The sequence below is a fragment of the Hoplias malabaricus genome, chromosome 4 (assembly GCF_029633855.1).
Source record: "Hoplias malabaricus isolate fHopMal1 chromosome 4, fHopMal1.hap1, whole genome shotgun sequence".
NCBI lineage: Eukaryota > Metazoa > Chordata > Actinopteri > Characiformes > Erythrinidae > Hoplias > Hoplias malabaricus.
In genome coordinates this window covers 2,044,542-2,062,955 of record NC_089803.1, presented here as the reverse complement: position 1 = coordinate 2,062,955, position 18,414 = coordinate 2,044,542, and the positions used below count along the sequence as shown (strand labels likewise).

Genomic DNA, 18,414 nt, shown 5'->3' with positions numbered 1-18,414 from the left:
AAACATGATGTAAACCGGATATGTGAAAACATTTACAGTCCAACAGACCAGTGTTTGTGTGAAGTGTGTGTGTGTGTGTGTGTGTGTGTGCTTCTTTCAGTCCAGTCTTAGTCTCTAGGTGTTCAGGAGTCTGATAGCATGTGGGAAGAAGCTGTTACGGAGTCTGGATGTGAGGGCTCGAATGCTTCGATACCTTTTTCCAGACGGCAGTAGGTTGAAGAGTGTGTGTGAAGGGTGTGTGTGATCTCCCACAATGCTGAGTGCTTTGCGGGTGCATCGAGTGGTGTAGATGTCTGTGGTGGAGGGAAGAGACACACCGATAATCTTCTCAGCTGTCCTCACGATCCGCTGGAGGGACTTGCGATCTGCCACAGTGCAGTTTCCAAACCAGACAGTGATGCAGCTGGTCATGATGCTCTCGATGACTCCTCTGTAGAAAGTGGTGAGAATTGGAGGGGGGAGATGAGCCTTCTTCAGCCTTCGCAGGAAGTAGAGGCGTTGCTGGGCTTTCTTTTTGATGTTACTGGTGTTAGTGGACCAGGTGAGATCATCCGCTAGGTGAACACCAAGGAATTTGGTATTCCTGACAATCTCCACAGCAGAGTTGTCGATGTTCAGCGGCGAGTGCTCACCCCTTGTTTTTCTGAAGTCTACAACCATCTCTTTGGTTTTGTCCACGTTCAGAGACAGGTTGTTGACTTCACACCAGTCAGTTAGACGCTGCACCTCCTCTCTGTATGCTGACTCGTCGTTCTTACTGATGAGACCCACCACAGTCGTGTCATCAGCGAACTTGATGATATGATTTGAGCTGTGCATCGCTGCACAGTCATGGGTCAGCAATGTGAACAGCAGTGGACTGAGCACGCAGCCCTGGGGGGCTCCAGTGTTCAGTGTGATGGTGCTGGAGGTGTTCCTACCGATCCGGACTGACTGAGGTCTCCCAGTCAGGAAGTCCAGGATCCAGTTGCAGAGAGAAGTGTTGACGCCCAGTATATTCAGCTTCCCGATCAGATGCTGAGGAATGATGGTGTTGAATGCTGAGCTGAAGTCTATGAACAGCATTCAGGCATATGTGTCTTTCTTGTCCAAGTGGGTGAGTGCCAGGTGCAACGTGGTGGATATGGCATCGTCCGTTGAACGGTTAGGACGATACGCGAACTGTAGAGGGTCCAGTGTGGGGGGAAGTAGGGTTTTGATGTGCCTCATGACGAGCCTCTCGAAGCACTTTGTGATGACCGGTGTGAGTGCAACGGGACGATAGTCATTGAGGCAGGACACAGAAGAATTCTTAGGCACCGGGATGATGGTGGTGTTCTTGAAGCATGTTGGAACAACGGCGCTGCTAAGAGAGATATTGAAGATATCAGTGAAGACATCAGCAAGCTGGGCTGCACATTCTCTGAGCACTCTGCCAGGAATGTTGTCTGGTCCAGCAGCTTTCCGCGGGTCGACTCTGCATAGAGTTTTCCTCACGTCGGCTACAGTAAAAGACAGCACCTGGTCGCTGGGAGAAGGGGTGGACTTTCTCGCCGTTACATTGTTCTGTGCCTCAAACCGTGCGTAGAAATGGTTCAGCACGTCTGGTAGGGAAGCATCTCCGTCACAAACAGGTGGTGTAGTCTTGTAGCTGGTGATGCTCTGGATGCCCTGCCACATGCGCCGAGTGTCTCTACTGCTCTGGAAGTGGCTGTGGATGATCTGGCCGTGTGCACGCTTTGCCTCTCTGATAGCTCTGGAGAGTTTGGCCCTCGCTGTTCTCAGGGCCGCCTTATCGCCTGATTTGAAAGCAACGTCTCTAGCCTTCAGCAGCGCACGCACCTCTGCATTCATCCACGGCTTCTGGTTGGAGCGGATGGTGATGGTCTTGGAGATGGTCACATCATCGATGCACTTCTCTATGTAGCTGGTCACTGATGATGCGTACTCCTCCAGGTTGATTTTGTTGCTGTAAGTTGCAGCCTCTCTGAACATGTCCCAGTCAGTGCACTCGAAACAGTCCTGCAGAGTAGAGATTGCTTCTGATGGCCAGATTTTCACCTCTTTCAGGATAGGTTTCGATCGCCTGATGATGGGTCTGTATGCAGGAATTAGCATAACAGACATGTGATCTGAGTGTCCAAGGTGGGGGCGGGGCTCTGCCCTGTACGCGTCTGGAACGTTTGTGTAAACAAGATCCAGCGTGTTCGCTCCTCTCGTAGCAAAGTTCACATACTGATGGAATTTAGGGAACACTTTCTTGAGATTTGCATGATTAAAATCTCCAGCAACAATAAACAGACCATCCGGGTGTGTGTTTTGGAAGTCGCTTATGGCTTCGTATAATTCCCACAGCGCTTGTTTTGTATTTGAATCGGGAGGGATATAGGTTGCGATTAAGTAAACAACGGAGAATTCTCGAGGTAAATAAAAAGGTCTACATCTCACAGCCACAAACTCCACTAACGGTGAACAATAAGCAGAGACTAGCACAGAATTCTTACACCATTCAGTGTTAATATAGACACATAAACCACCACCGCGAGTCTTACCGCATAGCGCTGGGTCTCTGTCGGCTCGAAATGCGGCTAGCCCATCTAGCTGAGTGGCGGCATCGGGAATACTGTCGCTGAGCCATGTCTCCGTAAAAACAAAAACACAGCAGTCTCTGTATTCTCGCCGTGTAGTTCGCTGAAGTTTGATATAGTCCAGTTTATTATCCAGCGAGCAGACATTGGAGAGAAAGAGAGAAGGGATAGCTTGCCGGCTCGGGTTAGCTCTTAGCCTAGCACGGATCCCCCCTCGCTTGCCGCGCTTCTGTCTCCTCTCACACCGCTTGCGTCGTCTCCTTCCCCGGCCGCCGGCATCAGGAAACGTCGAGGCTTCAGGGCTAGGCCTCCGAAGCAAGCGGAGGTTCCGCAGCGTCTCCTGGAGGTCATCGCTGATACTGTAAATTTCCTGTTTGCAATATTGAAGCAGTGTCTGGCGGTGATATATACGTACTGCAGGTGTTCCTGCGTCCATATATTATAAATAAAATGAAAAAAACGTTTTTTAAACAAACAAAAACCCGCTTGGTTCCGGAGCGGCCGCTGCACACGTGTTGACGCGTGCGCCGCCAGCTCATCTTGCTTGCTTGCGGTATCTAATAAGCCTTGCTTATTAGATACCGGGTCAATGGTAAGTACAGTTACAGATCAGTTTTTTAATGAGTATTTACAAGGTCACTTGCAGCCATCCTTGCAGTCATGTCCATGGTTGCAGTTAAAGGCTGCTAATGGACTAGATATTCCATACTTGGGGTATCTGGAAGTGGACGTGTGCGTTTTTGGCAAGGTTTTACCCCGTATGGGTATTCTGGTTACTAAAGGTTCTAGTGAGTCTAATACTCTTCTCTCTAAGAACGCTATTCCCGGGTTGCTGGGGATGAATATAATTAGTCAGTGTTATAACGAGCTGTTTTTACAACATGGGCCAGCACTGTTCCGTTCCCCAGAGGTCCAACAGGCTGGTAGGGTGCGGCAAAGAGCATTTTCGCAATGTCAGCATTTGGAGCGTGCTTGTCACGGGGGTAGGGTAGGCCTGGTTAGAATGCAGCGTGGCCCTGCTGTTCGAGTACCAGCTGGCACTATGAAGTTTGTGCCTGCCTTGTGCCATGGTGGTCTGGGGCGTGCTCTTTCTTCTGGGATGTTGGAGCCAGCATCCTTTGTGGATGGCCATTTGCCCGGTGACCTTCTCATCCCTTTAGCCTTTTTGACTGTGGAACAGGGAGTGATACATGTGCGTGTGGTGAATGTGAGTTATCAAGATAGGTGGCTTCAGCCCAAGGTGGTGTTGGGGGAGCTTTATGTACCTAAATGTTTTTCTAGTGGTAGTACCGTGCAAGTCCAGAGAGAAGAGCAGCAGCAAGTGGTGACAATTCAGTCTGTTCAAAGGGATGATGGGTTTGGCATTGATTTTTCCCAATTTACCTGGCCCTCTCTTTCTGATCAAGAACAGGAACAAGCTCGAGCGGTTTTGGAGAAGTATCGTGACACCTTTAGTCAACATGATGGTGACTTGGGATGTACTACACTGGTTCAGCATACCATCCCTCTTGTGGATTCTATTCCAGTGAGGCAGAGGTATCGGCGCCTTGCACCTTTGCAGTATGATCTAGGGAAAGCTCATATACAAGAACTGGTAGATCGTAAAGTAGCGAGCCCTAGTACAAGCCCTTATGCATCGCCCATAGTGGTGGTTCAGAAGAAGGATGGGTCCATCCGTTTGTGTGTCGATTATCGTCAACTTAATGCTAAGACGCGCAAAGATGCTTTTCCTTTGCCTAGGATCGAAGAATCCCTAGATGCTTTGAGTGGTGCTAAGTGGTTTAGTACATTAGATTTGGCTAGTGGGTATAACCAGGTGTCAGTGGCTAAACAGGATAGAGAGAAAACTGCCTTCTGTACACCTTTTGGCCTGTTTGAATTTAACAGGATGCCATTTGGTCTATGCAATGCGCCGAGTACGTTTCAGCGATTGATGGAATGGATTTTTGGCAACCAAAGTTTCCATTCCCTGTTATTGTATCTAGATGATGTGGTCATTTTCTCTCCAACTGTCGAGCAGCATCTCCAACGTTTGGATATGGTACTGGGCAGGTTGCAACAGCATAACCTAAAACTGAAGTTACAGAAATGTAAGTTGTTTCAGACGGAGGTCGGTTATTTGGGGCATGTTATTTCCGCTGCAGGTGTGTCCACTGACCCGGAGAAGATCCGGGTAGTAGAGGACTGGAAAAGACCGTCAACGGTTAAAGAGTTGCGGTCCTTTTTAGGTTTTGCCTCATATTATAGACGGTTTGTGGAGGGGTTTGCTCATTTGGCAGCTCCCCTGCATTGACTTGTGAGTGCCATACAGGGCTCTAAAAAACGACCCAGGCCTAGAGTGCAGGATCCCCTTGGGCAACATTGGGATGAAGCCTGTGAGAGGAGCTTTTTAGGTCTTAAAGAGCGACTTGTAAGTGCACCTGTGCTGGGATATGCTGACTTCACTCGCCCTTTCCATGTGGAAATTGATGCGAGTCATGCTGGGTTAGGGGCAGTGTTGTCCCAGGATGTAGATGGGCAGCGACGGCCAATTGCATATGCCAGTCGTGGGTTGCGACCATCTGAGCGAAATATGTCAAACTACAGCACAATGAAGTTAGAGCTGTTGGCTTTAAAGTGGGCTGTAACTGAAAAATTTAGGGAGTATCTTTTGGGCAATAAATGTATCGTCTATACGGATAACAATCCGTTGAGTTATTTACAGTCTGCAAAACTGGGGGCAGTAGAACAGCGGTGGGCATCCCAGTTAGCATTGTTTGATTATGAGATCAAGTATCGCCCAGGCGTGGCCAATCGCAATGCAGATGCCTTGTCTCGGTTGCCTGTCCCTTCTGAAGCTTTTTCGGGGGGGTTGGTAGGAGGGGTTTCCATTCCCCTCGAGGTAGCTCATCAGGTACGTGGCTTAGAGAGACGCGACCTGTTGTGTCAGACAGTAGATGCAGTCCCTAGTCGCAGTAGGGCTGACCTTAAGGTGTTGCAAGCGGCTGACCATGTATTGCCGCGTTCTTGCAGTATTGGAAGCAAGGATGGAAGCCTACGGTACTAGAGCTAAGAAGGGAGACAGAGGGGTTGAGGGAGTTGGTTAGGCAATGGCCTAGGATTATAGAGAATGAGGGTGTTTTGTACAGACAAGTCAAATTTCCATCAGCAACCAACCCAGTCTTTCAGTTGTTGTTGCCTAAGGCACTGCAGGGTGAGGTGCTCACCGGGCTACATGACCACCACGGTCACCAGGGTATAGAGCGCACTACGGACCTTGTGCGGCAGAGGTGTTACTGGCCTAAGATGTGGCAAGATGTGAGGGATTGGTGCCTGCAGTGTGACCGATGTTCCGTGGCTAAGGCCACACGCCCTAAAGTAAGAACTTTTATGGGTAGTTTATTGGCCACTCGACCTTTAGAAATTGTGGCCATCGATTTTACCCTTTTGGAGCGGGCTAGTAGCGGACAAGAGAATGTGTTGGTAATTACAGATGTATTTTCAAAATTTACCCAAGCATATCCAGTGCCTGACCAAAAAGCCAGTACGGTGGTGAGGGTGTTAACCGAAAGGTGGTTCTATGTGTATGACATACCTCAAAGGATCCATTCAGATCAGGGTCATAGCTTTGAGGGGGAGTTGTTGCGACGCCTTTGTGAACTCTACGGCATAGAGAAGAGTCGGACTACACCTTACCATCCGGAAGGCAATGGGCAATGTGAGCGTTTTAATAGAACTCTGCATGATTTGCTTAGAACTTTGCCTCCTGAAAAGAAAAGGAAATGGCCGCAACTGTTACCACAGTTAGTGTTTGCTTATAACTAGTTTGCTAATATTCCTTTTCCACGGTGCACCAGTCTACCCATTACTCCCCATATGAATTAATGTTTGGGCAGAAACCACAGCTGCCCATTGATAGGTTGTTGGGGAATGGTTGTGAGGAAGGGGAGGGGAACATTGATCTTTCTGATTGGGTAGCCCAACATAGGGAGCATTTGGCTGAGGTGTACGTTAGAGGAGGCAGCAGCATATCGGAGGCGTAATTATAATGCACCAGCACCCCTACTTTCTCCAAGCACACAGGTTCGTTGTAGGAATCATTTTCAAGGTAGGCATAAGGTACAGGATCTCTGCTCCTCTAGCTCCTCAGGTGCCTTTGATACCTTAACATCAAGGGCCGGAGTTTTTACCTGTTCCTGTGTTGCGGCGTTCGGCTCGTAGCACTGCGGGCCAGCATCCAAACCCTTTCCATCTCCCTCGTGCAGCTACATCAAATTGTGTTACTGGTTTAGTCACATCTGGCCCCGTTTTTACCATTTTTCGGCCATGGCAGTAGTGTTCTGGTGGGGTAACTAGTTCACCGGGACGATGAACTTTGAAAGAGGGGGTGAATGTGGTATGGTTGACAGGGAGCGCTAAAGAGGGTATTATTGTCGCCACCTGGTGGGTTGGATAGGACGATAAAAGCCCCAGGATCACCAATCATTTTCACTTCCGCTTTTGATCAACCAAGGTGGTGTGTGTGGGCGTGCAGCGTCGTCGCGGCGGTGGAAGCTGAGTCGTATTTCTCTGGCTGAATTGGAAGCCAAGTGTCTGAGTTTTAAGCAGGTTTCTAGCCTTGCTTGACTACCCAGCGAGCTATAGGGTAGATGGTGGTTCGAGGCCACGCATAACTGACTTCGCCGTTAAGGCGTACACTTGATTGCAGTTGCCTGAACGTCATTGTTCCGGTGCTGGTTGATCGCACTTTGCAGCAGCTAGGTTGGTGTTTCTCTTTTTTTTTATTAGTGCATCTTATCTTGGTGGGTTAGGAATTGTGATATGGGGAGCAATGCGGTTAATGGTGATTTATGTTTTAACTTCAATATAGTAATTGACCGCGGTGGCCTGAATGTCACACTTCCTGTGCCAGTTGATCGTGCTTTGCAGCCTCTAGGTGGGTGTTTATTTTTTTTATTAGTGCATCTCATCTTAGCGTTTTTGATTGTTATGTTTTAAGGACAGGGGTGTACTGAAATGTAGACTGATCCTGTGTTTTATGTTTCAGTGGCGCCAGGCCTGGTTGCCTGTAGGCCACTGTTTTCTTTTGTTTCTTTTCTTTTCTTTCCTCTCCCTTTATATTACTTGCCTGCCTCTCATGCCAAATTTTAGCAGTATTGTATTGATTTATTGAGCCATCTGTACTGTTGTCTTTTAATTTCCTTCTCTTAGTGGACCATAGGACCACTACTTTTACTCAGTGTTACTAGGGGTTGCCCTTTATGCCCATTTAGTGTTTAACACATTTGAATAAGTCTTAATTGTGATGGCCCTAGATAAATTATTAGTGTTCTGCCCCAAGGCTTAAGTTTGAGTACTTTTGGTTTTTTTCTTCTTGTGAGTGGTTTATGTTTAGAGGTGTTTTCTTTTTTTGTTTCCTTGGGGTAATTAACTGGAACTCCTTTATTACTCTGTGGGCATCTTACTATTAACCTTTTAGGCTTTGCCAGAGGTATTGGGCTGAATGGGAGTGTTCCTGGTGTTCACTATTGAATTCAAGACTCGTGTTAATGTGACTTGATTTTTATGCTGTGTTGACTGAATAAAGTGCCTTTTGTTAAGCAGCCTTATCACTCATTTATTTGAGAAACCTGACAGGGATCCCCATACCCTTTAGACAATTGGGGTGGCGTAGTCGTGGTTATTGTACGTGGCGGTTAGCTCTTTTATTTTATAGAGGGTGCATAGTAGTAGCCCCTGGAGCATGCTCCCCGCCACATATGTTTGGAGGGGGCTGGGTGGGGGGGTGTTTAAATGGTCCTCTCAGCATGAAAAAAAGAGTAACAAAGCAAATACTCACTGTACTTTTGATTGAAGAGATCCTGAACCTTACGAACCATAATCTTAACCGAGTCCAATTTTGAGTTAGAGGGACAAGTTTTTGAACTACCTGGAAAATGTGAACAAAAAACAAATGTCTTCAAAAACCAGATCCCCAAAAACACAGGCAAACACATATCAAACTATCCACAGAAATATAACAGCAACATTATGGTATAAAGTTAAAATTAAAGAGTGTAGGGAAAGAACTGCATAGATTTAATTTGGAGGAACAGAATAAGTGCATTCACAGCTAATATCAAGGAAATATTAATGAAAAAGCATAACATGACACCACTTTATAAAATGACTGGATTTAATTTGCAATATTACCTGCAAAAAAGCCCAAAATTGTTTCCTGTACAAGTTGATCTAAGAAAATCACTGGCTTTCCTCCTGGACAGCTCTTGTACAAAAGCTTGTGGCCTGAAGCCGTCATGTAATAGGACTGCTGTTTCTACACCCAGTTCTTCTAGCTGTGATACCTTTTTAAGCAGAAGAAAAAACATCATCAAGCACTTTTAAGAAAGTTACTAAAATGCACTGAGAAACAAAAACAGACATTAATACTTAACACACAGAAATGTGACTAACACCAGACCAGTAGACATGTTCTTTGACTTGCTTTTATATGAGATATTCTTTTTAAAAAAAACATACAGTAATTGCCACACATCAGTCTTAAGCTGTTTTAGGTGTTTTCTAATCTCCCTCATTTCACTGCTAAGCTGCTCTGCTTGCCCTTGCACTTTCAGATCTGCAGCCTGCTGAACGTATTGCCTTTGCTCATCTTCCCCTAAACTGCTCCACCTGTCCCTGATGTCTGCCATTGTACCTGAAGACAAATGCAATATGATGAAACAACCATTCCAAACTATCAGTATTAATGTGTACAGCAAGAACATTTAAACCTGAAATCAATTACATGTTTTTGGTTTGTTTGCTTTATGATTTTATTACGGTGGCCGAGAAGGGCAAAACAAAGTTACAAAAATAAAAACACTTTTACAAGCTGTGAAACACTCTTACCAGCCCAAAACACTTTTACAAAAGGCCAACACACTTTTACCAGCCCAAAACACTTTTACAAAAGGCCAACACACTTCTACCAGCCCAAAACACTTTTAGAAACGGCAAATCAGACGGAAAGGGTAGGTACATTACACAGGAAGTGCTGCTGACATTTATCAGTCAAACTGATTCGCGGGGAAGAAGTGAATGGAGTTTGGGGTGGTCATTTCAAACCATGTTTTGTCCATTTTGTGGGAGTCATTTTAGCCGGTTGGCACGCTTTTGTTTTTCATGTGGGAAGTCTTTAGAGTTTTTAAAAGAGCAAAATGAAGGAGATGCACAGGCGATGTCTAAACCACCTGTAAATGTTACCGAAAGTAAGAGGACTCTAAACACTAGCTAACTTATCTTAGGTAGAGATGTTAATTGTATTTCAAAATTTAATGCACAAGTTAATTGTTTGTTTACCATCGGAAAAAGGCTGCTAACTTGTGAGGCCAGCTTCGCAAACAATGGGGAGGGGGTGATGTTTAATCTCTACGGGAAACATGCTAGCTTTGAGGGAGTTGTGCCAAGTTTGGCGCCCCTGCCAAGAGAACACCGTCTTGGGAGCGTGCTTGCAACGTCTATAGGAACGTGCAAATTATCACTTTCATTTTAGTCATCAGTGAAGGAAATCGTGCTTATCAGTAGCTCACTGCGGTTAAGCCAGCCGCCATTTGAGAAAACACGGTTAAACTAGCCGCACGTTAGATTTATGTGCGCACATACTAGTGACTGAACTGTAATACTCAATGTGCGTGAAGACCAGAAAGCAAACCCTTCATCAAAGTAACCCATTTAAAAACATGGTAGCACACAATATTAAATGGTTGTTTGATTTATGTGACTTACTTTTAAAGGATGTTAGAATATTACAACTGAAGGTCAACACCAGACATAACACTGAAAACTGATATATTGTTTAAAACTTGAAAACAAACACAATATATCTCATTGTGGATTTTAGATCCTTTTAGATCCACTACATTATCTATGTTCTTTGTGTGGTTTGACCAGCTTACCATTAAAAGGAGAAGACAAATACAATGATTGTTGATAGTTCATCAGAATATGTTTTTGGATGTTGTACAGACACGATGTGACATCTGTAAACAGTGGAATGCCTACACACTTAAAAATAATGGTTCTACAAGGGTTCTTTATTTAAAGAATATTACAACTAATGTATTTTTGTCTAAGGATTTAAGGAGTACCCACCTTTTTTTTTTATTTTAATGCACTTGGACATTGAATTATACTACTGAATAAAATCTGTACTTACCTACTGTATTTTGTCTTCTCCTTTTGGTATGAGCATAGATAATGTAGTGGATGTAGAAGAGTACAAGGAGATATATTAAATTTTCAAAGTTTAAAACAATACATCAATTTTCAGTGTTATGGCTGATGTTGACCTTTCAGTTGTAATATTCTAACATCCTTTAAAAGTAAGTGTTACATAAATCAAAGAACCATTAAATGATGTGTGCTATCATGTTTTTACAATGCTGAAGACAAACAAACAAATGTTACTTTAATTTTTATATTAAAATTGATAAAAAGACATTAACTAATCTGTTTTATTTGACTCACATCATTTGTTTAACCATGCCAATTCACCATAATCGCACCTGCTGAATGTAGAAGAACTGCTCTGTCCTACTGTAATGTTATCCGGGAGGGCAGTGAATTGTTTGATGATGTCTGAACCAATTTGATTTTAACAAATTATATAGCTATACTCTTCTGGAAAAAAAAATTATTGATTTTATACTCTTCATTTAAATGTCTTCTATCATTTACAAAAGTGAGAATGGTGATGCTTGTGAATATCCACACAATCAACAAAGAAATAAAGTAACAAACAAGCAAGATGTGTCGCTTGTGGATTAAAAAACAGTTTAATATCCTACAGAGGGCAAACCAAAAGCATAAACATGAAAGTCTGAAGTCAAGCCAAAAATACAAACAGACAATCAAACACATCCAAAGGGCAAATCCAAAAAGAAAAATAGAAACAATAGAAAAGCTCTGAATGCACAGATAAGGAAATACTCTTAAACAATCTTAAACAACACTGCATTTAAATACTCTGTCTAATGAGCATGAAGGAGAAACAGGGGTGATTGATATTCAGGTTGTTAGGAACAGTGAAAAGATTTCAGATAAGTGGAGGTGGTCATGTGATACTGCTGAGGATTCTGGGAATACCATCCTTCATGTTCACTTTCAGTGAGAGTCCAGAGTCATCTGATGATCATAGGATGGAAATCTTTTGAGCAAGATACACATTATTATAATGTTTGTACTGAGGACACTGTAATATCACCTGAGTGACTCTACTATAGACATAGATACAATATGGAAATAGACCAAATCATTATAATTCAACTGGTTTTGAACTTAGTTATAATAAATGCTTTTCCACGGCACACTTGTCTTGCTGCAGTGATAAGCAGGCATGCCCTTCATGGCGATCAGAATGAGGAAAACAGTCTGTCTGGATGTGTGCTGAGGTCCTGGTAGCACAGCCCCATGACTCCTGTGCTCCGTAAGACTAATAGCTCCACCCACACTGATCTTTCCCCTTCCAAGGGTATACAGTCCAGCCCCAGAAATAGGGAGGAATGGTGATGACGGGGGGCAGATGGGCAGTAGAAGCTCAAAAGGGAGTACTGTTGTGTTGGAGCACAGTGAAACACAACAATGACAGTGTGAATGAGAGGGTAAATAGGACCTGTAATAATTAATTCTGAGGTCACATCTTGAAAATAAAAATAAAAGTTCCATAAACAGTCTGTGGCATCTGGTATCACACAGTTCAATCAGACGTCTCCAAATTCCCAAGCACTACACAATTCAGCTTTAAGGATATTTTTCACATTGAATTTGACCCAATACAATAATTAAATCCCAATCTCTGAAGGTAATCCCTCACTCAGTGCTAACCTTTCTGGTTCTGGGTGAACGCAGTGATGTTTCCGGACAGAACTCTGACGACTAAAACTCTTCCCACACTCTGAACAGTGATACGGTTTCTCTCCTGTGTGAATGCGCTGGTGTGTTTTGAGAGTACCCTGTTCAGTAAAACTCTTCCCACACTCTGAACAGTGATACGGTTTCTCTCCTGTGTGAATGCGCTGGTGTGTTTTGAGAGTACCCTGTTCAGTAAAACTCTTCCCACACTCTGAACAGTGATAAGGTTTCTCTCCTGTGTGAATGCGTTGGTGTGTTTTGAGATGACCCTGTTCAGTAAAACTCTTCCCACACTCTGAACAGTGATACGGTTTCTCTCCTGTGTGAATGCGCTGGTGTGTTTTGAGATGACCCTGTACAGTAAAATTCTTCCCACAGTCTGAACAGTGATACAGTTTCTCTCCTGTGTGAATGCGCTGGTGTGTTTTGAGACTACCCTGTTGAGTAAAACTCTTCCCACACTCTGAACAGTGATACGGTTTCTCTCCTGTGTGAATTCGCTGGTGTCTTTGGAGACTACTCTGTTCAGTAAAACTCTTCCCACACTCTGAACAGTGATACGGTTTCTCTCCTGTGTGAATGCGCTGGTGTGTTTGGAGATTACTCTGTTTAGTAAAACTCTTCCCACACTCTGCACAGTCATAAGTTTTTGGTTTGTTTTCACTTGTCTGAGATTTCCTGTTGGATGTGTGAGTGTGGGGAGTATCCAAGGATGTTTCCTGAGAACTAGAGCTTCTGTCTTCCATATCCTCACATTTAATCTCCATATCCTCACATTTAATCCCTCCTGATCTCAACATTGTGTTATATTCCACTTGGAAATGTTTCTTGATGCACCTGTGGAAAAACTCTGGAACTTTCTTGAACAACAGGAGCCAGAGAATGTATCCAAAGAGATGGTCTCCTGTCCTGGAAGACAATAAAGAAACAAAGATAAATTAGTTAAATTCACTCTCCCCTGGCTCTCTGTTGGTGACCAATATTCTCCTCAATTTATATTCAGTTCCACCTTAAGTACTGCTACTGAAACAGCAAAAAATAAGTCTCTGTTGACAACTCATGGTGCAGGAATAGAGCAACATCTAGGGCTAGGCAATATAAGTGCAAATCAATATCACGATTAATTGTACATTTTACCACAATTACAATTAATGAACAATTATTTTGTTTTTGTATTTTTGACCCTCACAGTTCAGTGATGAGGTTTGTGCTGTAAATATGCTTCAATATTAAATATGTTTTTTTTTTCTAATGTCACTGAGAGATTCTTTACATTTAACTTTTTTTCAGTGTCGTCTTAATTATACTCAAAACACAGCATGTCCAAAACCAGACACTAACTGCTTGAGTCACTTGGTCTGATTTGGCATTTAGGTTGCGTCCATATGGCGGATAGGGGCAGAATCACGTGACTACAGCTGGGTAGTGTGGTTTTAAATGGAGAGTACATGAACACACAGTTGGGACATAACAGAATATAAATAATCAATATAATTGATATTTACAAGATTATGCCAGTTAGAAATTCTAAATGTGAATTTGGATTAATTGCCCAGGTATATTATCTTCAGCAAAACACGGTATAAACGGGGTGTAAATATCTTAAAACGCGTTTATCTTCAGCAAAACACGGTAACAACGTGGTGTAAACATCTTAAACACGTTTATCTTCATTAAAACACGGTATAAACGGCGTGTAAATACCTTAAACACGTTTATCTTCAGTAAAACAGGGCATAAACAGGGTGTACATCTTTTAAACACGTTTATCTTAAGTAAAACACGGTATAAACGGGGTTTAAATATCTTAAACGCGTTTATCTTCAGTAAAACAGGGCATAAACAGGGTGTACATCTTTTAAACACGTTTATCTTCAGTAAAATACGGTATAAACGGGGTGTAAATATCTTAAACGCGTTTATCTTCAGTAAAACACGGTATAAACGGCGTGTAAATATCTTGAACGCGTTTATCTTCAGTAAAACACGGTATAAACGAGGTGTAAATATCTTGAACGCGTTTATCTTCAGTAAAACACGGTATAAACGAGGTGTAAATATCTTGAACGCGTTTATCTTCAGTAAAACACGGTATAAACGAGGTGTAAATATCTTGAACGCGTTTATCTTCAGTAAAACACGGTATAAACGAGGTGTAAATATCTTGAACGCGTTTATCTTCAGTAAAACACGGTATAAACGAGGTGTAAATATCTTGAACGCGTTTATCTTCAGTAAAACACGGTATAAACGAGGTGTAAATATCTTAAACGCGTTTATCTTCAGTAAAACACGGTATAAACGAGGTGTAAATATCTTAAACGCGTTTATCTTTATTAAAACACGGTATAAACGGGGTTTAAATATCTTAAACGCGTTTATCTTCAGTAAAACACGGTATAAACGGCGTGTAAATATCTTGAACGCGTTTATCTTCAGTAAAACACAGTATAAACGGCGTGTAAATATCTTGAACGCGTTTATCTTCAGTAAAACACAGTATAAACGGCGTGTAAATATCTTGAACGCGTTTATCTTCAGTAAAACACGGTATAAACGGCGTGTAAATATCTTGAACGCGTTTATCTTCAGTAAAACACGGTATAAACGAGGTGTAAATATCTTAAACGCGTTTTTCTTCAGTAAAACACGGTATAAACGAGGTGTAAATATCTTAAACGCGTTTATCTTCAGTAAAACACGGTATAAACGGCGTGTAAATATCTTAAACGCGTTTATCTTCAGTAAAACACGGTATAAACGAGGTGTAAATATCTTAAACACATTTATCTTCAGTAAAACACGGTATAAACGGCGTGTAAATATCTTAAACGCGTTTATCTTCAGTAAAACACGGTATAAACGGGGTGTAAACATCTTAAACGCGTTTATCTTCAGTAAAACACGGTATAAACGAGGTGTAAATATCTTAAACGCGTTTTTCTTCAGTAAAACACGGTATAAACGGGGTGTAAATATCTTACACATATTTACCTTCAGTAAAAACAGGACTTGATTTCTCTCCAACACACAGCTCTCCTCCTGCTTCTCACTCTCTCTCTCACACTCTCTCTCACACACACACACACACACACACACACACACACACACACACACACACACACCACTCCACAACACCCGCCCCCTCTCACACGATAGGCTGGAAAATCATAACAGCTGCTCTCCTAATGTACAGTCCCCAGAGAGACAGTCCTCAGTCCAGAGGATCATTTCAATAGGTTGTTTTCAGTCACGTGGTTATTCCATACAGTGGGCAGGAAAAGAACATGTGTATGGCATGCATTTGGGGACAAAATCGTCTTAAACCTAACGCCTGTACACCTAAAAATATGACGTGTACAGACGAAAAGTATGTGCGTGTTGTTGTATTGAGAGGTGTTTCTTCTATGTCTACAGAACTATATTTTTGAGTGTACAGCATGTTTTTACATCTAAAGAGGTTGTTTTTCTTCATGTACAGACGGCATATTTTTAGGTCTACGGAGTTTTATTTTTTTGCTTGTTTGCTTTTGGGTTTTTTGTTTGTTTACTTTATTTTATTTACCTGTACAGACGTTATTCTACAACATCTTGACCTTTTCACTAAAGTTGCAATATTTTGCCAGTAGATGGTGGTATTTACTTACACATTGAATGTTGCAAAATTAACATGTGTTTTATTAACCTGCTGCTTTATCTCTTTATAATCTGGAGGATAATTTACTTTAGTCTGAACACTTTAGGTTTGATTATTAGGATAAATGTAGTATGATGAATATACACATTTATAGTATTAAACACCACATTATTGCTTTCAACAAGCAATTAATTTAATTAGGTCCTCAACAAGTAGCTTGATGCTACGTCAGCAGATTCAGTATAAACATCTGCTGAAAATCCAGAGCCAGGACCAGGCTGTAGACAGACAGCCTGCAAACTGCCTTGAGACGTCACCTAGTCTCATCTGGATTGAAACTATGCCTTTGCCCCGAATTATGTAGTATGTAAAGGTAGAAAAACTCAATCAGCTCGTTTCAACAACCTAATCAATATTAAATCATATTCAGATGATAGCAGCAACACCTCAGATTAGATTTAGATCAGATGAATATTCAGCACTAAACTGAGCCACCCCTCTAGACTGTAATCATGAGCATAGCCCAAGATTATCAGGCAAAGGAGGTGAAGTATGTGTCATTTACCAAAATACCCTAGATATCAGTCATAAACTATGCGACACCTTCACTTTTGAGTTTCACTCCACCATTATGACAAATCCGGTGACAAAAAAGACATTTTACTCTGTAAAATTTACAGACCTCTAGGGCTCTACTCAGAATTTCTAAAAGAATTCAGTGATTTCGCTGCAAACCTAGCTGTGTGCAATCACAAAGTTATAATTGTAGGAGATTTCAATATCCATTTTGAGAAGGAAGGTGACCTACTGAAAAGGCTTTTACTTCAATCCCAGACTCTGTTGGCATTACTCAAAATGTAACCGTGCCTACACACTATTGTAGTCACACTTTAGACTTAGTTTTGACACTAGGTCTCAACATAGACAAACTTAATATTATACCACAATCTTCAGCAATCTCTGACCATTACCTAATTTCATATGAGCTATGTCTTAGCCATGATATATGTATATAACACAATAATAAGACATGCAAAGCTTTATACACATTTTATTTTTTCAATAATTATATAGAAACCACAAAGTAATTATTGTTCTCTCCTTCTTACACCATTAATACAGGGAAACAACAGAGAATGGCTGGATTGTGTAGTTCCACACAGGTCACTCCTTCTTACAGTGCAACTACAGTGAAACAATGGGGAGTGGGCTGAAATATGTAGTTCCTCACAGTTTTCTGCTTCTTACACTGTAAGTACAAGGAAACAACAGGGAGTGGGCTGGATTATGCAGACAACTGTTTTCCTGGTTTACTCTGTAAATACACAAAAACAACACGGAGTGAGCTTTAGTTGTGTGTTGTGTTGTTCAAGATTTGCTCTGACATCGTATTGAAGACACCACTCATCACAGTAATGAGGACCATTTATTTTCCTTGTCTACACAAAGTGCACAAAAGATGGTTAAACAATGTGAACAAGATAATTATATTCGACATAAAATATCATATTGTCACGAATCACGGGCTGCAGACTGACTGAGGCGGACGCACGCGCTAAAACACTGAATCTTTAATTAAACAAAACAGAACCATACAAAACAGACTTAAAGAAAGGAAACACGATAACTGAAAAACAAATAACGACTGAGGAAACCAAACGAGGGACAGCAGGGACAGACTAGACTTATAAACGAAACGAAGATGTGAAAAACAATGACCAATAAACAGCGGAGACAGAACGACTTGAGAACATAACAGAGGTAACGGACTGAAGCAGGGAAGAATGAGTGAGAAAGAGTACGAAAACAATACAAATGAACAACACCAGGAAGTGAGGGAAGGGGACTTAAATACACGAACAGACGAGACACACCTGACACAGATAACGAGGGTGACGAACAAGGAGGCGGGACAAGGGCGGAGACAAGGACAATAGCAGACAAAGCCATGTGCAGATAAAGCATATGGCAGGGACAACAAACCTGACAGGACGAGGGCATTTGACACATATAATATATGTTCTACGAACAATCAGTACCTGTAATCTCACTTCATAATTTACATTCTACCTTAAATGACACCTTAACTCACCTCAGACTCAATCGTGACTAAGAGTAAACATATTTAAAAGATATAAAACAATGATTTAATTGCACAAAACCTACTCAATATATACCTAGATGACAATGGTTCAAATCTTACTTAACGGAACATTGTCAGTTTGTAGAAGTAAACAATCTATCTTTCAATTTTTCTGAAGTAAGATTTGGAACTCCACAAGGCTCTATTTTAGGACCATTATTATTTACATTATGTATGTTACTGCTAGGCACAGTTATAAG

General features: G+C 42.1%; 2 protein-coding genes across 2 annotated transcripts in view; one reads left to right on the top strand and one right to left on the bottom strand.

The window, feature by feature from the left end:
* Window positions 1–18,414, top strand: part of LOC136694219 (zinc finger protein 850-like) — a 517,486-nt gene that overhangs the window by 158,628 nt on the left and 340,444 nt on the right. The gene's annotated exons all lie outside the window — the stretch shown is intronic.
* LOC136694259 (zinc finger protein 436-like) lies at window positions 11,381–15,509 on the bottom strand. The gene is made up of 2 exons (XM_066667672.1): window positions 15,429–15,509; window positions 11,381–13,343 (listed from the first exon to the last, which is right to left on the bottom strand). The coding sequence occupies exon 2, from the start codon at window positions 13,232–13,234 to the stop codon at window positions 12,365–12,367; it is 870 nt and encodes a 289-aa protein (XP_066523769.1). The 5' UTR covers window positions 13,235–13,343; window positions 15,429–15,509; the 3' UTR covers window positions 11,381–12,364.

What these genes read in the sequence shown, in the direction of transcription:
- LOC136694259 (XM_066667672.1), bottom strand. Translation starts at nt 13,234, where the DNA reads ATGTTGAGATCAGGAGGGATTAAATGTGAGGATATGGAGATTAAATGT.